Source organism: Eumetopias jubatus, unplaced genomic scaffold (assembly GCF_037043125.1).
Source record: "Eumetopias jubatus isolate StellerSeaLion01/CBP00866 unplaced genomic scaffold, mEumJub1_p1.0 scaffold_12, whole genome shotgun sequence".
Taxonomy (NCBI): domain Eukaryota; kingdom Metazoa; phylum Chordata; class Mammalia; order Carnivora; family Otariidae; genus Eumetopias; species Eumetopias jubatus.
The window spans coordinates 10,156,158-10,179,683 of NW_028274818.1; the positions used below are offsets into that span (position 1 = coordinate 10,156,158).

The 23,526-nt window shown below is 39.5% G+C and overlaps 1 protein-coding gene across 5 annotated transcripts in view; it reads right to left on the minus strand.

Moving 5' to 3' along the window:
- Positions 1–23,526, minus strand: part of MIA3 (MIA SH3 domain ER export factor 3) — a 57,082-nt gene that overhangs the window by 9,024 nt on the left and 24,532 nt on the right. For 3 of the 5 annotated variants that reach the window (XM_028104688.2, XM_028104691.2, XM_028104687.2), the window contains exons 7-18: positions 11,117–11,248; positions 8,153–8,174; positions 7,326–7,414; positions 7,034–7,111; positions 6,839–6,949; positions 5,589–5,660; positions 5,308–5,412; positions 4,504–4,626; positions 4,306–4,417; positions 3,172–3,227; positions 2,991–3,081; positions 2,737–2,875 (exon numbers count right to left, since the gene is read on the minus strand). In XM_028104688.2, the coding sequence (XP_027960489.1) occupies positions 2,737–2,875; positions 2,991–3,081; positions 3,172–3,227; positions 4,306–4,417; positions 4,504–4,626; positions 5,308–5,412; positions 5,589–5,660; positions 6,839–6,949; positions 7,034–7,111; positions 7,326–7,414; positions 8,153–8,174; positions 11,117–11,248 (1,130 nt within the window). Of the gene's footprint in view, positions 1–2,736; positions 2,876–2,990; positions 3,082–3,171; positions 3,228–4,305; positions 4,418–4,503; positions 4,627–5,307; positions 5,413–5,588; positions 5,661–6,838; positions 6,950–7,033; positions 7,112–7,325; positions 7,415–8,152; positions 8,175–11,116; positions 11,249–12,195; positions 12,455–23,526 lie in introns of those variants that run through there. The other 2 variants (XM_028104689.2, XM_028104692.2) reach the window with 1 other exon arrangement.

A 23,526-nucleotide genomic window follows, 5' to 3' on the forward strand; every position in this document is an offset into this window, starting at 1 on the left:
TGACAAAGTAGAGTAAGATCTTAGACATGGGGAGACCAGTCAGAAAAAACGCCATCCAGAATGCAGCATCTCAGATAAGAGTGTAGGAAACACAGAGGAAGTATAAAAAAATTTAAACAGAACCTTGCAAGGAGAGAGAATAAACCAGAATCAATACACAAAGAAAGGCCCCCAAAATCAAGAGGTGCCAATGACCCCAAGCAGCATAAATGCAAACGAGATGGGGAGAGGGTAGAGAAACAAAAAAGGCAAACACACACCCTCACACCTGAACACCTCCCAATAACACTGCTGAAGAACCAGAAAGAATGACTGAAGGCTGCAAGGGCAGCGGTGAGATACTGAGGAGGGAAAAGATGACGGATGCTGGACTCCTCAAAGAACTATAAAACCAGAAAGTAACTGGTGATTTTCAAAGTCATGAAATTAAGTAACTGCAAGCATTTTACAGCCAGCAGAACGATCCTTAGAAAGACGTTTTCATGCAAAGATAAACTGATCTTATCTGTCACTGAAGGATGTCCTTCAAGGAGAATGAAAGGGACCCCCAATGAAAGACTACAGATGTGGGAGAGAACGAAAAGCTACAGGAACTGTGTGTGTGTCAGCAGAACGAATGCTGGCCGGAAAGCGCTGTAGTACGACAGCGAAATGTCTCTGGAGTTTAGGTGTAGAGAATTGAGATGTCATTCAAATAGCATCTAAGTCAGACAGGAGCTAAAGCCCAGAAAGAGGTACATCCATCCACGTATGTCACCCTGTAACAGGTTCGGGACACATGCTGTGGTCTTTAGGGTAATTACAGGAAAAGAGAGAGAGCAACCTTTAGCTACCAAGCTTAAAGAGCAGAAAAGCAGAATTATTAAAAACACTCAAACAATCCAAAACACAGAAAGAAGAAAGAAATACAGGAACACAGAACAGGCCATCAAACAGAAAGCAAATAGTAACAGGTAGATTTATTTTATTTCACTTTTTAAATTTTTTTATTTTTAAGTAATACGTACACCCAACGTGGGGCCCAAACTCAAAACCCTGAGATCAAGAGTCACATGCTTTACCAAGTGAGCCAGCTCGGCACCCCAGTCACAGGTAGAGAGAGAGAGAGGAGTTACAGTCTAGAAAAAATGTGCATTCACCCAGTCTCTATAGCTACGTACCTATTTATGCTACAACACGCTCCAGAAAAGATTTTAAGGAACATAAACCTTTCAATGGGCAGAGACTGCCAGGAGGAAAAACTGTAAAAAGACATTTTATTGCAGAGAAAGCAGCATACATAGTAACAATGAGGCTCAGAGTGGTTGAGGAAGTCTGTTCAGTGTGGCTCGGGTCAGAAAGCATCAGAAGCTACTGCAGGAAATGCACCTGGAGAAGCAGCTCCAGACACCTGAGGGGAAGTGTCCTGCGTGCCTATGCAAGAGTCTGGAATTGATCCAGAAGAGAATGGAGCACTCCTGATAGATTTTAAGCACACGAGGCCATGCAGAGACTTGCATTTTAAGGAAGTCCACTTGAGGCTGACAGAGAATGAATGAGAGCCCAGAAGGTATGAGAAAGGGCAGGTGGCGAGAGGACCAGTCACAAACTGGCAGGAAAGAGGATGGGGGCCAAACCAACCCAGGCTTTGGGCATGGAGAGCAGGGTACAAACCAGACACACTGGACAGAGTAAAACAGTGCCATGATGACCAGCATGAAGAAAAACAACTGTCAGAAAATTAAGATAACTGATGGTGGCAAAGAAGTGCTCTTAAAAAAAAAAAAAAAAAAGGTAATGAAATTAGAAATATTTCTCTAGAACAGGCCAGGGAGTTAGAGCGGGCCTGAGCAAAATCTGGAAAATCGAAACTGACTGCATGGTGAGCAAAGAATCCAAGAAAGCATTAGTGGTATGCTTTCGATGTTTCATGGCATCAGGCAATAGCAGCCTGAGCATTTAAAAAACATGAACTTTGCTCAGCAGGATAAGCCTCCTCAGAGGCTGCCGTATCTACCAGAGTAAAGCACGGAAGCAAACACGAATAGCCACCGCCATGGACAACCTACTTTTAGAGAATTCGGGTATTTTTATGGAGAAAAAAACTTACAATGAACTACAAAAGTGTTTCTTTCAAAACACACACCTAACTTCAGATTTGAGATGGAGGTTTCAGGAGATTAATACCTAAATATGCACACTGAACAGGTATGCCTATATTTAAAACTCCAAACATCCTCGCCACAATTACAGTATGTAACGTTTAATCTGAGCATTTGACTAAAGTCCAAAACTTAGGATACCTTCAAATAACGAAATATTCCTTTTGGAGTATTTACTCTACTAAACACCATGTCCTGCAAATCACTCAGGATTCTGAAAGGCTGTATTAAGAAGTACTAGAACAGACACAGGACAGATCACACGTACTTAAAATGCCACAAAGAAAGAAAGTCAAGGACGTGGTGGAGCCACGAAAGGGACTGGGTCCTTCACCAAGCGCGCCACAGAGGAACCTCCCGCACCAGTAAACCACTCCCTGCCAAGCAAACTGCAGGCAACAATTCCTGCCAACCGATTCCAGTGGAAAGGAAAACACAAATTATGTGAAACGAGAAAGGAAGACAGACAAATTCCTACTCATTACAAATAGAAAAAAACCTACAAATAATCTTTTAAAAAGACAACATTCTGTCCAGTAGTCCACACATTCACTTTCAGGACAAGACGGCTAACGACCAGGCACGAACATCTTACTTTTGCAGAGCCATCTCCTTCTGCTGATACAGCTCATTCAGAATCTCCACTTTCTGCCTCAGGGTTTGGCATTCGTCCTCCAGCACGGCTTTGGCCGACTGCAGTGAATGGCGGTCATCTTCTAATTTCTTTATCTGGTCTGGAAGGGATAAAACGGTTGAGCTGGGTACGTGAACTGGGTTGGCAAACTGGCGGAGAGGGTGGCGCTGGAAGGGGTGAGAAACTCAGCACTTCCTTCTCAGGAAGCAGCCTACCTTCCAGGTTACATTTAGTAGACATCGAGGCTCTAAGCTTAAATTGTAGAAGTTTTAGATCCTCTTCAACTACTGATATTGCAGTTTGTGTCTAAAAATTCCAAGAGAGAGAACTATCCTTACAAGGGAGGCACAGTGAGAATTCACAGGCACTCACGGTACTCCACAAAAAAGCTCATACCCGGGAAATGTCCATCATCTGCTTAATTTGGTTTTTCATTTTCTCACTCCGGTCACCTAAAATACAAAAAGCTTTAATTGCCTTTTCCTCCTTTGCTTTTTAACTGTATTTTCTTGATCTCCCCAAAACTAAACATTTACTATGTTCAAATATTCAAAGTAAAAACTAATCAACCAAGAGAACTAATTAGGCCTCATGACTTTTAAGAGAACTGCAAACTTAGATTCAAAAAGTGAATTCCCAGTTTGTACAAGAAAAGTGTTATCCGTGCCATTCTCAAACAAGAAGGGATGTGTGAACGAAGGTTCTTCTTTCTTGCTCAGATCTATGTCCACCTGGTCATGTATCTTATTTAGAAAGACTTCCTCTTCCGTTCTCCCCTTGAATCTGCTACCAGGTGTGGCTGAAAATGCCCACTGTGCAAGCAATATCTGATTTGAAAAACGGTGTCCAGAAACATATCCCTCATCAGTAAACACTGCTACCCTTTAGGTCCACTCTCGCGGCCTTAGTTTATGGCTCCCCGACTTTAGTACTCCTGAAATCGGCTGTGGGCCTTAAAACTGCAGAGCTACAGAGATGATGAGCACTAAATTCAAAGGTCACCCCCACGGCACTGAGAAATAAATTTCTCCTACTGAATGGTGTTCACACTGAGAGGTTTAAGTCACAGCTATGCTGCCCTCGCTCCTGTGCACAAACAGTCCTCACTGGGATGGACCCTGTTCACTGCACAGCCACTGCTATTATCACAGCCCTGCAACCCACCTCTGCCCAATGCACACAGAGGTGTCTCTAAGTCCATTGATAAGGCATCTACAACTAACACTTAAGAGGAAGTTAGTCAGGGGCACCTGGGTGGCTCAGTCAGTTAAGCGCCCAACTCTTGGTTTCAGTTCAGGTCATGATCTTGGGGTCTTAAGATCAAGCCCTATGTTGGGCTCCTTGCTCAGTGGGGAGTCTGCTTAAGATTCTCTCCCTCTCCTTTTACCCCTCCCCCTGCTCGTTCTCTCTCTCTAAAATAAATAAATCTTAAAAAAAAAAAAAAAGAGGAAGTTAGTTAGCCAAAAAGGAGCATCGTGTAAAGACAGGAACAAAAAAAAGGAGGTCCAACCTCCCTGAAACCAAACTTACCTCCCACTTCTCCATTTGCTAATTCATCTAACTCACTTCCTCCTTTATTCTGACCCTCAGATTCAGATTCACAATCTAACCGATTCAACTGGGTAATGCAATTAGTCAAAGCCTAGAAGAGAAGTAAAGGGGCATTAGAAAGAGCTTCTCAAATAGATTTCATGACAATTAAGCATGTAGTCAAGAGAATGAACTTACATTAATATTATCATCTTTGTGAGTAAGAGCTACTTCCAAATTTTTCTGAGATTTCTCAAATGCTTTGATTTGCTCACTGAGCTCAGCATGTGATTTACTCCAATCTTTGATTTCCTGCTGCAACTGAAAAGGTAAAACACATGAATTTCCAAAGGCTAGGGCTCTTTGCACTGGACACATCAGGACCATGTGCATGAAACAGGGAAGCAGAGAGCCATGCTACTTTCTGGCCTGTCACTATGGACTGAGGCCTTGGTGAAGGGAGAGGGGGGAGAGTGGCTCCTACCCTCAGAACCGCAGTAAGAACATGAGAGCCATCAAGAAGTCAATCCAGTTATTGTATCATTCAAAAAATTGCAGCCCATTCAAGTAATTCACTTGCATTAGGAATGGAAGAGCACATCTCACTGTCTCCCATGTCCACACTCCAGATCATGTAACCTTCCTTTGGTTAGTGAAGCAGTAATTGCTCAAAAAAGGGTCATAAATACCTAATTCCTTGGTTAAGAAGCAAATCCATCATCCCACTGAGGCTATTCAAGTTAATAATTGGTTGGTATTTGGCAAGACAAAGACTAAAAACACTCTGATGCTATAAGACATTGTAGAGAACAGAAAATCCAGAACAGATGGAGAATATATACATGCACTCAATTTTGGGAGCTTAAACTTTCCATATCTAAGAATAGAATTCTACATACATATTTCATTTCCTTAAAAACAGATCTGAGAAAAGATACTCAAGAGGTAATGATACTCAGAGTCCCCTAGTTCACATAATCTAGGACATCAACTTTTCTTTACCTGTTCTTTCTTCTTCTTAAGCCTAGCATTTTCTTCTTGAACCCGATGGCATTCAGACTTCACCTTCTCTTCACTAAGTTTAGCTTCATTAAGGGCAATTTGAACCTAATGCAAAACACTCCTATTAGTGAATTAATTCCAAAGGAGGGGTGTTATACTTTCCCAATTAGACGTCATACAGTTTTCATTTATTGCATATTCTAGCACATAATCAAATGTCTGCTCCTCTACAAAACTAAGATACCCTATTGACATCTTGTAGAAATTATAGGCAGCTTTACCTCTGAAAATTCTGAGGCATTCACTGAAATAACATCCTTTAATTTCTCTATAGATTTCTTGTTTTCCAATATCTGCCATGTGGAAGAAGAACACAAAAAATGTATTAGGATTTTAGTAGAAACAGTAGGATATGTGCTAAAAAGATGAAATGCTATCCCAGAGCCATCCCCTACATATCAGGTAAAAGCAGGTGATTCAGTTTTAGCTGAGAAAAGTCAAGAATGTAGAGAGATAAAGAAGAAAATAGGGGCGCCTGTGCCTTCAGCTCAGGTCATGATCCCGGGGTCCTGGGATCGAGTCCTGCATCAAGCTCCCTGCTCAGCTGGGAGCCTGCTTCTCCCTCTGCCTGCACGCTATCTCTCTCCGTCTCTCTCCCTCACAAATAAATAAAATTAAAAAGAGAAAGAAGAAAATAACAGGAGCTCTATTACGTGTCATGCACAACCTTCCTGGCTATGAGATAATGTGGCTGATGACCAGACAAAAAGGTGAAAAAAAGCAGGAAAAAAAGAAGAAAAAAGAAAAAATTTTTCAAGTAGTCCAGTTGAAACCAACGGTTTTTCCTACTGGTAAAGAAAAAAAATCCCCAAGGTCACTTTAAAAATTCTCTTGCCTGAACTAAAAATGGTTCAACTTGAGGACAAATAAACAAATCTCACAGAAGAATTCCAAATAATCTGTGAAGGTACTACTTCCTCAAGGAGGTGGAGCATACTCTTCACTCTTTTAACCACAGGCTGGGCGTAGGTACTTCCTTCCAAAGTGAACAGTACACCAAGAGTGGGAATGGGTAAATATGGAGTGGAGAAACCTGGCAAATACCTGGTCAGCCAGGTCACAAGCTCAACTGGGTGTGTGATATATGGGAACCCTCTGCAACTTTCCTGTAGCTCTGAAACAGTCCTAAAAGGCTTGTTTTTAAAAGGAATCATGCAAAACAAAAGAAAGTACTAGAACTACTCAATGGGGCTATGGTTTCTTCATTGCTCTACATGTTTCAGAGGGCAGAGCCAAGCAATATGGAAATTATCCAGGGCTGAGGACAAAAATACTTCCTAGGACCATGAAAAAAACAGCCTGTGGTATTAGCATTTAAGATTCCATGAAGACGGATGGATGTAGGTTCAACTTCCCTGTCCCCCAATCTTCCTTTGGTTACAGCATGGGAAAATGCAGAGTTCAATCCACCCTACCTACAGAACAGTCTGAAAGCTAAATTGCAGTTAACACTTTGCAGCAAAACTCTCACCAAGTCCTGATTCTTGACATTCTGTTCTTTCTCAGATTCCAACATAACACGCAGATTTTTAGCTGTATCATCCAGACTTTCATTAGTTTCTTCAAGTTTCTTGATTTTATCCTATTAAAAAAGACATCAAAATTAGTAACTACACATTTTCTTTTGTTTTTAGAATGTAATCTCAAAAAGAGAAGGGATTTTTACCTTAAATTTAATTGCTTCATCAGACAGAATCATATTTTGTTTCTTGGTTTCTTGAACATGTTTCTTTGACTCCTTAATCTATATAAAATAAAGCACGCAGAATTCAGAAATATAAATCACAGAGGTATCAAAACTTCTCTCTGAGTAGGAAACCCCTTCGAGCAGAAAGCTGTGCTTTACACATGATGATTACTTCAGATTCTGGTGGTTTGTGGGAAATTAACACAGGAGGAAATAATTCAAGTGGGAATCATGAGGGGGAAATACTGAAATAATGAAAGAATAATTATACCTTCTGTTCATAACTTGACAATTTTTGTACAAGTTCTGCATTTTCTTTCATGATATTCTTCAACTTCTCAGAAATTTGCTGTTCAGTGACTAAAGGGGAGGGGAAATCCATAAGATTATTATGATGACTAAATAAAATTAAATTACCCAATGTATCAGCAGTATGTTATCTAGCACTATGAGAAAAAAGAACTTCTTAACATAACACTTATGCTTTTAAGAAAGCAACCTGCAGTTAATGGCAAATAAGGGTGTAAAAATACTACTAAAATAAGAAAAATATAATAAGGGCCCTTCTTTCAGTGAGATTCCAAGTTAAATTTATTTCAAAAATAGGAAATATAATACAGTATTTTAGCTTGATACCCTTCCCTTCATGGAGTACCTGTCTTCTTAGAAAATGTGATCATTTCAAATACATGTCATTTGCAAAAAGAAAAAGACAAAAAAGACAAGCACATTGATTTACATCTCTATTCCTCAAATTATCTACTTAAATATATACTGTATCAATTAAACCATTAGCACAGGAACACTGTTCACATGCAATAAATTTGCATGAAATCAACAAAGCCAATCTGCCCCAAATCAAACTAATCATCTTCCTACTCCCACAATTTGTTCCACCTCATCTCCTATCTCGGTTGGTAATATCACCATCTTCTCTGTCATCCAAGCTAGTAACCCAGGATTAGTCAAATGTTCAGGAGTGAGTAAGTCAATCAGACATCAGAAGTCACTGTATCTAGTTTCTAGCTTACATAAACTCATATCTAACACCAATACTGAGGGAAGAGTACAAACAAGAGAATAAGCCTAAATATTTACCTTGATATACTCTATTCTTTACCTAGAAGAAAAATAAAATTAAATTTGATGTCAAAACATTTTATTAACAGAAATGATATAGTATTATGGAAATATTATATACAATAGTCAAATCATAACAAAATGAAAATTTATAAGTTTGGTTCACCGTAATAATCCATAGGATTAAAAAATAAGAAAAGGTTAGGGGCGCCTGGGTGGCTCAGATGGTTAAGCGTCTGCCTTCAGCTCAGGTCATGATCCCAGAGTCCTGGGATCAAGCCCCACATCAGGCTCCTAGCTCAGTGGGGAGCCTGCTTCTCCCTCTACCTCTGCCTCTCCCCCGCTCATGCTCTATCTCTTGTGTCTCAAATGAATAAATAAAATCTTAAAAAAAAAAATAAGAAAAGGTTAAAAAGCATTTCAAATGTGGGTCACCTGGGTGGCTCAGTCAGTTAAGCATCTGCCTTCAGCTCAGGTCATGATCCCAGGGTTCTGGGATTGAGTACCACATTGGGCTCCTTGCTCAAGGGGAGTCTGCTTCTCCCTCTACCCCTACCCCCTGCTCATGATCTCTCTCTCATACTCTCCCTCTCTCAACTAAAATCTTTAAAAAAAACAATGAATAATGGAAATGGGTATTTTCATATTAAATATACTAATGCTTCTTTTACCCCAAATCATTTATTTGACAACCCCAAATAGCCAGAATGAGGTCTAGAAACAATCATCATTCAAAGAAACTCTCAGGAAACAAAATTAAAGGCACAATCTTTGTACTAAGATATGTCTCTCTCCCTCACCAGAAAACATCTTTGAAATCCTATTACAAGTTGGCAACCAGCTGAATTTAGAGATCTAATAATTATGATAGATCATCTGATTTTCCCAAACCCCTAAAAAAAGTGGTCATCAAACTGACAGGGAAAGAAGACCGCTAGAGGAAAATGCACAAGCAACAACAGAAATGACAACTAACCTCTAAATCCTCTCTAAAGACAGCACTGAATTATAGGGTTACAAAATCTAAGCAGGGGGCACCTGAGTGGCTCAGTCGGTTGAGTTCTGCCCTCGGCTCGGGTCATGATCCCAGGGCCCTGGGATTGAGCCCCCAGTCGGGCTCCCTGCTCTGCAGAGAGCCTGCTTCTCTCTCCCCTCCTCCCCAGTTTGTGCACGCTCTCTCTCACAAATAAAATCTTAAAAAAAAAAAATCTAAGCAGTACTCAATTTTTTTTAAAAATTGTGCGACCGAATGTCTTTATAACCCAGAATTTATTTCCACTTTTCAAAAGCTATAAATGGTAATGAGATACTCAGCTCAGTCCATAAATCATCCAAGCTATCTCATTACTATTACAGTATCTAATATCAGGTATAATAATGTTGCTATAGAAAAATGCATTCAGAGTTCCAACTGGAAAGAAATGACTGTCTTTCCCATGTAATAGCCTTGCTAATGAAACAGTAAAGCTTCTCCTCTCCTCTCACCCAAATCAGTAGGCAGGAGGAGGGAGGAAGAAGCAAGAAGCAAGCAAATGAGAGCAGGGACCAAAGGTTCCAAAGTCAAATGCTGAGGCTGAGAAGCAGCAGTTAGGACATAAAGCCTGCATCACCCTGTGAAAACGTAAACAGATGTTAGGATTTTTAAGAGGGGAGAAACAAGAGTGGGAAATAAAACACGTTTTCACCTTTTCCCTTTCCACTCATCCTTTCTATGTGCCCTTTCTCCTTTCATCTGAGGAAAAGTCCCATGATGTTAGAGGACTGTTCCCGGGAATCCAAGCAAATGACCTTTCTTTTTAAGTGATTTTATCATCACTTGTGCAAGGAGAGAAAGCTTATGAACAATGATATGTCTGATAAAATTAAGAAATCAGAAAAAGAAATACTCTTAGAAAGACATGCATCCAATGCTTTGGCTACTTTAACTGTTAAGCTTCAAATGAACCTGAAAGCTTCTCATCTGCAAAGCTCATTCATACAGAATGATTTTTTCTTGTTATGTTAGATAATTATGAAACAAAATGACATTAACACAGCCACAAGAATGAGTATATATGAGCATGCATATATAGATAAGACAAAAGACAAGTTCTGCCCGGGAAGAGACTCTTAAGAAATAAAAATTTCATAGTGTGTCTTTGGATACTACATAATCTGTATTTCCAAATAAAAATATATTTTATGAGCCCAACAGCACGCGACCAAATTAGAAAAATCTCTGAAACAGATACATATAGAAAAATACTACAAAATTACCTACCATCCTAGATAAACTGGCATGAAATTTACTATTTTGTTGTCTTGTAGCATTTTTTCTATGCGTGTGTGTGTGTGTGTGTGTGTGTGTATAAAACACACAGTTTATATTTTACAGTCCTGATTTCTGTTTTTTTCCACTTACTATTAAATTATGAGCATTTTCTGGGCCCCAGTATCTTTGAAATAACAAATTTAGAGTGACCTACTATCCCATTACATGGATGTACAATAATTTAACAATTCCCCTACTATGGATCATTTAGTTTTCACTCTAACAACTAGTGTTTCACTGAACACCCTTATACAAGATTTTTAATGCATGACTGGTTATTTCTTTAGGATACATTAATTAGACATGGTTTTATACTATAATAAAAGGGTATGAATGTTAAGTCTTCTGATACATATTATTTAACTGCTTTTCAAGATGGCTGTAAGAGTTCCCAGTTCTAGTAGGAACATATACATGTGCCCAAGTAGGTACATATACATTTAATCCTTAGATTTTAAGATTTATAAATCAAAGTTTCCCATTAAGATTATACATGTTGTCTTGTTCACTTAAGTCTTTACCAACAAAGATTACACTGAATTATTTCACAAGGTTAGCTGAGATTATAAGCATCCGTGTAGATGTTAGTAACTGAAAAAGAAACAAAAGGGCTAGTGATTATAAAATATCTGCTGTCTTGATGAGTCAAAGTATAAGTTTAATTTACTCACAACAAGGACAGTTCTCCAGAAGAAGACGGCAAATGAACCAATTCCCAAGAAGGCAGTGATAAGTACAGGCTTCCATGGCAAGCCATAAAAATCAGGCCCAGGTTGAACATCATCAGGCAATGTAGCAACTAACTGAAACAGAAATATTGGAAATAACAAGAAGCCATGAAGAATTTAGAACAGAACAGTCACAAGGAATCATCCACAGAAATTCTAAACCGACCTCCATTAGATAACTACCCCCCTTCAGTAGCTTCCACTGCTTCAATAAAGATGGGATACTGGCAGCCTCATATTTTTTGTTTGGCTTGAAGTGTTTTTGAATATTATGAATCTAAACGTCTTTAAGCTGAACACATATTTCCAGTTTGCAATAGGACTTACAACATCATGTTGTCTAGGACATGTCTAGAATCTCTTCGGATCAGACTTTCCTCTTTATAATTTAAAAAGGCACATAAAACACAAAGTTGAACACCCTAAGAGAGATAATCAACTTCTATGGCTACAAATAAAACCAAAATGATGATAGCAAATAGCCCAAGTAATGTGCTTTTCCTCTTAAGATTTTAAATCTTTATTCTACCCTTATGTAAAAATAAATGCTGAGTAAGCTCAGACGGCTCCTGATAACCGGTCCAGACTGCTCTGAATTTAACTGTCTTCTACATAACGCAGTGCCTTTACTTTAAATGCTTCCTCGAATACAGTTGCATTAAACACCTGCTTGCTTCTACACTTTCACTGCCCCCTACAAGCACACAAATAACTATCATACCGGCCCCACCCCACAACAGTGCCGGGGGTCACTGGAAAAGGACCTGAAGAGATTGTGACTGTCTACCAGAAAATAACATAGCGCCTGGTACAATCTAAGAAATCAGTAACAAATTAACAAGTGACGAAACCTTCTTAAAATCACTCCCCCTGGCCTCCCTAAACAGCACTGCAACGTCTTGCCTGTCTCCGGCCTGACCCACTCCAGTTCTCCCTCGACCCGTCGGCGCGCCAACTCCGCTCACAACTCGTCTACCCGCCTGCCAGAGCTGGGGTCCCTCCCTGGGAATGGGGACCGTCACCTCCAGTAACTTGGCTATAAGGGCTGCGTAGAGGACCGACAGGGGTCCCAGAAGTTCCGAGTCCCCGGGGGAAGCGGTGACAGAAGGTACAGTGGCAGGAACTGAGTCCATTGTGTGGGGACAGCTGAGCGGAGGCGACGTCCCCCCGCGAAACAGCACTGGAGCCCACTCTTCCACCGTTTCCTCTTCGAAAAGGGGCCGGCTGAGGAGGCGGACCCGGGGAGTGAACTTCGCCTTCCGCCGCTGGTACTTTCCGCCCTACGCCTCCTGGAAAACACGTCATCAGACAATGCCCCTCGGAGGACGTAAACGTGCTTACGGAGGCCGGGCACGCAGGGGGCGGGACCATGGCGGACCAAAGCCAACGGTCGATCGAGGCGACCTGCGCAGAAGAAACTAAGGGACGCGCGCTGACGGAAGCTTCACCTGCCGCAGAAGCTGGGGGAGACCGCGCACGTAAAGGGTCCCGGGGGCTACGAGGAAGCGGAGCACGGGCTGGAGAGATACGCCCCGCTCACGCCCCTCAGGGCCAGCCTTGTGTCCCTCTGCGTGCAGCCACCGGTCCCACTGCCCAGACGGGAGAGCAGCCTCTCCCGCCCCCGAGTAAAGAAAAAAAGACACACACACACACACACACACACGCCTGCCTTCCCCGGTATCTCACACACACACACACGCACGCACACACACACACGCCTGCCTTCCCCGGTATCTCACACACACACACACACACACACGCGCGCGTGCCTTCCCCGGTATCTCACACACACACACACACGCACGCACACACACACACGCCTGCCTTCCCCGGTATCACACACACACACACACACACACACACACACACACACACGCCTGCCTTCCCCGGTATCTCACACACACACACACACACGCCTGCCTTCCCCGGTATCTCACACACACACACACGCACGCACACACACACACGCCTGCCTTCCCCGGTATCTCACACACACACACACACACACGCGCGCGCGCGTGCCTTCCCCGGTATCTCACACACACACACACACGCACGCACACACACACACGCCTGCCTTCCCCGGTATCTCACACACACACACACACACACACACACACACGCCTGCCTTCCCCGGTATCTCACACACTCACACACACACACGCACACACACACACGCCTGCCTTCCCCGGTATCTCACACACACACACACACACACACACACACGCCTGCCTTCCCCGGTATCTCACACACTCACACACACACACGCACACACACACACGCCTGCCTTCCCCGGTATCTCACACACACACACACACACACACACACACACGCCTGCCTTCCCCGGTATCTCACACACTCACACACACACACGCACACACACACACGCCTGCCTTCCCCGGTATCTCCTAGTCCCCCGCTCAGCTTTTCCTCTTCCTACTCCACATGCTCACACTGTCTCACATTCCTGCTGATGCCCGGGAATAACGCTTCTAAGGAGCCATGTCAGTACCACACCATACCCAAGGATCCTGTATTTTATAGTTACGTGACTTGTGGAAAAGGACGAGGATTATGCATAGGTACGTTGTAAAAGTTGAAAAAACTGGGGACATTTAACCCGGAGGAAAAATGATGTCTGTAAATCTTTAAAGGTATGTCTTCCAGTTTAATATAAAGGCAATTCGGAACAATCAAGCAAGAACAATCAGGAAAATCCTCAAAGAGAAGAGCAATGGAGGGGGGGTGGGATGGGAGGTGAAAGCAGGCTGTGCAATTAAAACAGTAAGAAACTTGACCCAAGAATACAGATAGATTATGAAACAGAACAGAAAATCCAAAAATAGACCCAACTGCATTGAAAATTTGGGATACAATAAAAGTCAGCTGGGGAAAAGGACACTTTTTAGTAAGTGATGTTAGTGTAACTAAGCCATATGGAAAATGTTAAAATTGGATCTTTTTCATAAGGATAAATTCCAAATGATCAGAAACCTGAATGTAAAAAAATGAAAAGTACTAGAAGAGACACGGGTGAATTTCTCGATGTATTATGAATGAGCAAAACTTTCCTAATTATGCCTCAAAATCCAAGAGAAAGTATTTGCAAACTACTTAAAAATAAAAAACTTGTCTAGCCCCTGCTCGCAAAAAAATGCAAAATGTCAAAAAAGTTTGACAATGACAACCAGAGAAAAAAATATTTGTAACATTAGGGACAAAGGGTTAATATTCCTAAAGTATAAAGAACTGTATAAGTAAACAGAGAAGAAAACAGCCTATAGAAAAAATGAGCTGAAATAAAAGAATCAACAGTTCTCAGGAAAAGAAACAGGAACAGCTCACAAACATGGGAACATGCTCTGCCTCAGCTCATAATAAAAGAAATACAAATTAAACCTACACTGAGATACCATTTCTCACTTATACTGGCAAGATCTAAACATCTGACAACATACTCAATTGGTGAGAAATGTAGGGGAAACAAGTACTCTCACACATGGCTCACTGTTATACAAAATGACACAACCTCTATGAATGGGAATTCAGCAATATCTCCCCAAATTACTTGTGTATTTACTTTTTGATGCAACAATCCCACTTCTAAAGATCTCAAAGATACTGTGGACACAACAACAAATGTTGAAAAAGGGGCGCCTGGGTGGCTCAGTTGGTTAAACCGCTGCCTTCGGCTCAGGTCATGATCCCAGGGTCCTGGGATCGAGCCCCGCATCGGGCTCCCTGCTCAGGCAGGAAGCCTGCTTCTCCCTCTGCCTGCCGCTCCCCCTGCTTGTGCTCTCTCTCTCTCTCTCTCACTATCTCTCTCTGTGTGTCAAATAAATAAATAAAATCTTTAAAAAAAAATAAAAAAAACAAATGTTGAAAAGATAAATGAACAAAACTATGTTATTCCAGCATTATTTATAATAACAAAAGACTGCAAACAACCAAAATGTCCATCAATAGAAGAGTTGCTCAATACACTAAAGTATACTGTGAAAATGGAAAAAAATAAATTTTATATACTGCTAGTGTATGGTTTCTACAATGTTTTTTTTTAGAAGGTTGGAGAAAAGTATAGAATACTACTTTTTACATAAGAAGGTAATGAAACATTTTCTTCCAAACACTATAAAAAAAAAAGGTAATGAGACAAAATACGTATTTTTTATGGCTCTGACGTAAAACTCACATGCAGTAAACTACACATATTCAAAGTGCACAATCTGTAAGTTTTGACATACGAATACATATGTGAGAACTTCATCACATTCAAACTGAACATATCCTTCACCTCCACAAGTCTCCTCATCCAAGTCTTATCCCACCTCCTGCCACTTGCTGACTGGGCCTCCCCAAGCAGAATTTCTATCCTAACAGTTTGCATTTCCTACAGTTTTATATACGGAATACATAATCACCATGTATTCTACTTCTCTGGCTTATCTCACTCAGCATAGAGATTCACCCATGTTGCTGCATACATCAATAGGTTATTATTCCTTTTTATTGCTGAGTAGCATTTCATTGTATGGATCTAGCACAATTTGCTTATGTATTCAGCTGTTGATGGGCATTTGAGTTTTTTTCCAGTTTTTGGCTTTTACCAATAGAGGGGCTGTGAACACTGATATACAAGTAGATGGATGTAGATGCAGATTTTATTTTCTCAAGGGTACACGCTTAGCAAAGGGATGGTTGGAGCATTTGACATACTCCTTTCTAAGAAACTAACAACCGGTTTTCCAAGGTGATGTACCATTGTACATCCCCACCAGCAGTGTATTATTTCCGGCTTCTCCACCACTTGGTATTTTAATTTAAATCATTCTTTTTTAATTTTAGTCATTCTATTAAGTATGTATGATAATTCATGGTGGCTTTAATTTGCATTTCCCTGAGAAGTAATGATGTTGAACATTTTTTCATGTGCTTACTTCCTATGCACACATCTTAATCTGGTGAAGTGTTAACTTTACTGGGTTATTTCTTATGAATGAGTTTTGAGAGTTCTTTATATATTCTGGATATAAGTCCTTGTTCACATATATGCTTTGCAATGATTCTCCCCCAATCTGTGGTTTGGCCTTTTGTTCACTTAACAGTGTATTTTGAAAAGTGGAAGTTTTTATTTTGATGAAATCTAAATTATGAAATTTTTCTTTTATGAATCTTGCTTTTGGTGTTAAATCTAAGAAATCTTTGCTTAACTTCTTCTGGTTTTAGGCTTTGCATTCATTTCAATGAAGCATTTTGAGTTCATTTATGTTTATGACTGAGGCATGAGTCAATTTTTTGCACAGGGATATATCCAATAGTTCCAGTCCTCTTTGTTGAACAGACGTCTCGTTCTCCACTTGTGTTTCCACCTTTGTCAGAAGTCCATTGCCAGGTATGAATCTATTTCTGGACCATCTGTTCTATTCCAGTGATTTTTTTTGTCTATCTTATACTGATACCATGCTCTTCTAATTACCATAACTTTATTGTAAGTCTTGAAATCAGGTCATGTTTGTGTTGTTCAAGGTCCTTGAAATTTTCTATATGACTTGTACAATCAGCTTGTTGTTTTCTACCAACAAATCCTGAGGTTTTTTTTTTTTTAAAGATTTTATTATTTGATAGAGCACACAAGAAGTGGGAGCGGCAGGCAGAGGGAGAAGGAGACTCTCCGTGGAGCAGGGAGCCCAATGTAGGGCTCGATCCCAGGACCCTGGGATCATGACCTGAGCCAAAGGCAGATGCTTAATGACTGAGCCACCCAGGCTGAGATTTTGATCAGGATCATGTTGACTCTGGGGATCAAAGTGGGGAGCTTAGTATTTGACATACTGTTTGTCATAGTGACAATATGATAACAATACTTAGTCTTCTGACTCTCAAACAAGGTATATGTCTCCATATTTAGGTCTTCAATTTCTATCAGCAATATTTTATAGTTTTCAATTATAAGTCTCACAGTATTGCCAGATTTATCCTTAAGTACTTCATATTTTTTGATGCTATTGCACACAGATTTTAATTTCAATTTCCAATTGTTCATAGCTAGCATACAGAAATACAGTTGCTTTTAGATGTTAATCTTTATCTGGAAACCTTACTAAACTGTAGATTCCACCAGATTTTATTAATAGATGTTCAATATCTGCAGATAAAGACAGTTTTACTCCTTCCTTCCCAATCTGTATGCTTTTTGTTTCTTTTTCTTGCCTTAGTGCACTGTGCCCCACTATAATGTTGAATAGATGTGGTAAGAGTGGACATCCTTATTTTGTTTCTGATCTTAGGGGGAAACATTCAATTATTCACCACTAAGTACGATGTTAGTAAGTTTTTCATAGAGGCTATTTTAAGCCCCCTTCTATTCCTAGTTTGCTACCACTTCTTTTTTTAATATCAGTAATCAACAATTTGATTTTTTCCAAAAGCTTTGTCTGTCGAGCTGCATATTTGGATTTTGTTTTTGAAATTTGTTAATATGTGACTTACATTGATTTTCTAATGTTAAACGAACCATGCATTCTCGGCATAAACCATAGTTGGTCATTATGTATTATCCTTTTTGTATCTTGTTGGGCTTGATTTGCTAAAATTTTATTTAGAGTTTTTGTGCCTGTGTTCATGACAGGTACTGGTCTGTGGTTTTCTTTTCTTCTTATAGCTCTGTCTGGTTTGAACTGGGAAGTATTTTCCCATCTTCAATTCTCTAGAAGAGTTTGTATGGAATTATCACTTCTTCCTGACAGGTCTAATTGAATTCACCAGTGAAGTCATCTGGGCCTGGAGTTTTCTTTGTAGAAAGGTTCTTAACAATTAATTCAATTTCTTTAAATAGTCATAGGGTATTTAGGTCATCTGTTAAGTAGGCTTTTGCAATTTGTATCTTAGATGGAATTTCTCATCTGTTAAGTAGGCTTTTGCAATTTGTATCTTAGATGGAATTTCTTCATCTCATCCAAACTGTCAAATTAAGTGATGTAAATTATTCATAACATTCCCTTTTCATTGTTTTAATTTCTGAAGAACCTGTAGTAATGTTCCTGTCTAATCACAAACATTGGCTGTGTCTCCTTTTTTCCCTGATCCCTGTGGCTAGAGGTTAATCAATTTTATTAATCTCAAAGAACCAGCTTTTGTTTTCATTGGTTTTCCTTTGTTTCCTATTTCATTAATTTATGCTCTTTATTTCTTTTCAGACACTGAGGTCACTAATCTGAGACCTTTCTTCTTTTCTGACATAGATAGTGCTATAAATTTCCAAGTAGTGCTTTACTGTTACTACACAAACTTGATAATGCTGTTATCATTTTCATTCTGCTCAAAATACTGATTTCCCTTCTGATTTCTTTGACCCTTAAGTTATTCAGAAGTATGTCAGTTGGTTTCTAAATATTTGGGGACTTTCAAGAGATCTTTGTTATTGATTTCTAATTTAATTTTACTGTGGCCAGAGAACATACTTTGTATGATTTGAATCTTTTTGTATTTTTGATATTTGCTTTATGGTCCAGAATGACTCATCTAGGTAGATGCTCCATGTGCACTCAAAAAGCATATATATTCTGCTCTTCTGGGGTGTTCTATAAATGTCAATCAGGTCAAGCTAGTTGACAGTGTTGCTCTTATCTTCTAGAACCTTATTCATGTTCTGTCTAGTCTATCAATCACTGAGAGAAGGATACTGAAATCTCCAATTATAATTATATACTTACATCTGTTTTTCCATTTAGTTCTATCAATTTTTGTTTCATATATTTTGAAGGTCTATTATTAGAAACACATTTAGGATTATGTTTGCTTGACTGACTACTTTATTCTAGAAAATAACTTTCTTTATCCCTGGTAATATACTCTCCTCTGGAATCTTTGGTATTAATATAGCCACTCCAGCTTTTTTTTTTTTTAATGTGAGATATCTTTTTCAATCTCTTTTTTTAGTTTTAACCTTCATATGTCTTTTTATTTAAAGTGTGGTTCTTGAAGGCATCTATTTGGGTCTTGCTTCTTTACCCAATCCAACAATCTCTGCCTTTTAAATTGGGGTATTTAGATAAGTTCTATTTAATGTGATTACTGATATGGGTAAATTTAAGCCTAAGCATCTTCTTTTTTTCTGTTTTTCCCATCTGTTCTCTGTTCCCTTTTTACTTTTATCTGCCCTTTTTTGGATCAATTCTTTTTTTTTTTTTTTTAAGATTTTATTTATTTATTTGTCAGAGAGATAGAGAGAGCCAGCCCAAGCAGGGGGAGTGGCAGGCAGAAGGAGAGGGAGAAGCAGGCACCCCACCGAGCAGGGAGCCTGATGCGGGACTCTATCCCAGGACACCGAGATCATGACCTGAGCCTAAGGCAGATGCTTAACCACCTGAGCCACCCAGGCATCCCTCAAGTGAGTCTTCTTAATGATTCTAATTTATCTCCTCTGTTGGCTTATTAGCTCATTATTTTGTTATTTTAGTGGTTGGTTTAGGGTTTATACATCTTTAACTTATCACAGTCTACCTTCAAGTGATAATGTACTACTTCATGTGCATAAGAACTTTACAAGAGCTATTACCATCTCTCCCTCTCCTAACCTCCATATTATTGGCATATATTTTACCTTTACAAATTTTTGAAACTGCATGCTACAGACAGTTAAATTTTAAAGATATTTAAATAATAACTAGATGATGGTTTTATACATTTACTTATATGGTTACCATTTCTGGCATTCTTCACCCCCTTTCTATAACTCGACTATTCCCATCTGTCATTTTCCTTATGCCTAAAGGTCTTCCTTTAACATTTCTTACAGTGCAGATGTGCTGGTGAATTCATTCAGCTCTTATACGCTGGAAAAAATCTTCATTTAATATTTGTTTTATAAAGTTATTTTGCTGGGTATATTGTAGGTCAACAATATTATTTTTCAAGTACATTAAAAGGTATCATTCTACTATATTCTCCCATGCCTGCTGACAAGAAATCTTGATGTCAACCTTATCTTAATCCCTCTCTATGTAAAATGTCTTTTTTTCCCTCTGCTTTTAAGATTGCTCTTTATCATGTATTTTGAGCAATTTGATTATGATATACCTTGGTGTAGTTTTCTTCATGCTTCATATGTTTGGGTTTCATTGAACTTCTTGAGCATGTGGATCTACAGTTTTCATAAATTTTAGAAATTTTCAGCCATTATGTCTTTAAATATTTTTCTGAACACCTCTTCTATCTTGTCCTCCAGTGATTCCAGTTACATTTATTAGGCTGCTGGAAAGTGTCCCACAGCTCACAGGTGATCTGATCATTTTTCTTGAGTCTTTTCCCCTATGTATTTCATTTTGGATAGCTTCTATTGCTATGCCTTCAGGTGCACTAATCTTTTCATCTACAATGTCTAGTCTAGCATTAATCCCACCCAGTATATTTATTATCTCTGGCACTGTAGTTTTCAAATCTAGAAGTTTGATTTGGATCTTTTTTTTTTTTAATATCTTTCATGTCTCCACTTAGCTTTTAACATCCAAAATATAGTAATAATAACTATTTTAATACCCTTGCCTAATTCTAACATCTCTGGTAGCTCTTGGTTGGTTTTGATAGGTTGATTTTTCGCCTCATCATGTTTATATTTCTTGCTTCTTTGCATTCCTGGTAACCATCAAAATGGCTAATTTTATGTGTCAACTTGACTATAGAGTACCCAAATTAAACCTCCTTTTTGGGTGTGTCTGTGAGCGTGTTCCCAGGTGAGATTAGCATTTGAGAATCAGTGCACTCAGTAAAGTAGATTGCCCTTACCAGTAGGCATCATCCAATACACTGAGGGCCTGAACAGAGAAAAGTGTGAAAGGAATTCACCCCTTCCTGCCTGATTCCCTGAGCTGGGACATCAGTTTTCTTCCACCCTTGGTACTCCTGGTTCTCAGGCCTTCAGACCATCAGCTCCCCTTTGGACTCAGCCTGAATTACACCAATGGCTTTCCTGGGTCTCCAGCTTACAGACAGCAGACTGTGGAATTTCTCAGCTTCCAAATGTATATATGTCAATTCCTTATAATAAACCTCTTCTACCTACCTATCTGTGTATGTGGGTCCCATATTTGTTTTGTTTCTCTAGAGAACCTTGACTAATATAACAAACATTTTTGAGCACTATTCTGTTTGTTCAGGTAAATTACTAAGAAATAGTTTCTTTTGGCTCTTGCTTTTTTATGGCTTGTTAGGCAAGACATGAGCAGATTTAGTCTGAGATGAGACCCTTCTGAGTACTTAATCCAATTCTCCTAGAATTATAAGGTATATTCTTGGCCTTGTGTCAGGAACTACTCCCTTTAATCACTTGGACAGTTTCTCTGGCATTGAATAATTTTGTCAAACTCATATGCTGATGAATACTCTAAGGGGACCTTTCACAGATCCCAGAGCTCTCTCTGTGTAGCGCTCTCCTCTTGGTACTCAGCCCTATGAACTCTAGCTGCCTTACTTTCCCGACTCTCAGCTCCATCTCCTCAATTCAGGGTTCCTCACTTCTATGCTACAAGCAGGGAACTCTTTCAATGCAGTAAGTAGGCATAATTGCAGGGCTCACAGCACTGGTTCCCTGTCTTTCAGGCATTGCTGTCCTTTGTTACCTGATATCCAGTGTCTGGAAAACGGTTGCATTTATTTTGTCTGGGTTTTTTTTTTCTTTTCAGTTGTTTCAGTAAGGAAGGTAAATAAAGCCAGAATCTTGGCTGAATGCAGAAATCATTTGCTTATCTTTAGTAAGATATTAAATAAATTTTTTAAAATTACCCTTCGAGGAGGGTAACAACAGGTTTGACGGAACTGAGATGAAACCCAGACTTCTCGGAAGAGACCTTGTTTTATTTATTTATTTATTTTTTTTTAAAGATTTCTATTTATTTCTTTGAGAGAGAGCATGAGTGGAGGAGAGGGGCAGAGGAAGAGGGAGAAGCAGGCTCCCCACAGAGCAGGAAGCCCGATGTGGGGCTCGATCCCAGGACCCTGGGATCATGACCTGAGTCAAAGGCAGACGCTTAACTGACTGAGCCACCGAGGCGCCCGAGACCTTCTTTTATTAATTGGCATTAAATCTTGTAAATATGTTAGATACTTATAAAACAAAACAAAACAAAACAAAAAACATTGAAAAGCAATCCCTAAAAAGTGCAAGCAAAAATGAAACAGTTGACCTAACTGTGAATCAAACTGATGGCAGGACAACAGAAAGGAATGATTTTAAGCATGTACTTGAGGGGAAGAATTTAAAAACAGAAATAATTGCAAAACATCCTGAAAACATTTTCAGTAACAACTGTGGGTGGCAGTGTTGATATTGGTATTTTTAAAACTGTTTCAATATTGTAAAATAAAATAAATAAGTATGTTGACATCAATTGAAAACTGGGATTTCCAACACCAGAGAAATAAAATACATGTGTAAGGTAGATGAGGTTAAGTAAAATCCCTCTAGCATCCTGAATTTCTTGGGGAATATCCATATGGCACCAAGATGAATGTTCACACACACAAAAAAACTCCATGTATATCCTAGCTTTGTCCTCTGAAAGGGCCTAGAAATGATGGCCAACTCAAAAGCAATAAGCAATCTTAGTACCCAGATTGTAGTCTTTAAATACCATTTCCCATTAAAAGGGATCAAGGACTCCCTAGAGAAATGACTCTTTGATGATCTGGGCAAGAAAAATGTAGAAGATGAGCTTAGAACATCTTGCCACACTAGAAAGCAAGAAAGGTATCAGTGACCACTGGATGGTGTCAAAAAGGCCCAGAAGCCAAGCTGAAGAGGCTCCCACTAGCCAAAACTGAGAGAAATTGAGCACTGATAAGAATAAGAACTACAGGGGTGCCGGCTGGCTCAGTCAGTTGAGCATTTGCCTTCGGGTCAGGTCATGATCTCAGGGTCCTAGGATCCAGTCCCACATTGCGCTCCCTGCTCAGCAGGGAGTCTGCTTCTCCCTCTCCCTGCCACTCCCCCTGCTTGTGCTCTGTCAAATAAATAAATAAATAAAATCTTAAAAAAAAAAAAAAGAACTACAGCTGATTAAAACACCCCAAATATTTTTAAATTCATGACGTCATAATGATTAGAAAGAGTTAGAGGAAACACACCAAAAAATCCCTTTGGCATCTTTTGATAAAGCCAGGAAGACAACTCATTATTTTGGAAACTATTTAAATAGAATCAAATATTTATACTGCCTGAACTATACAAACCAAATCTCAGTGTAAAGAAAACTTGATTATAAACTTTTTTGTGGAAATATCCCAGCCTTTAAATGAAGCAGGAACAATATAATCAGCATATCAGCATTTTGCAGCCTATAATATATTAACAGATTTAG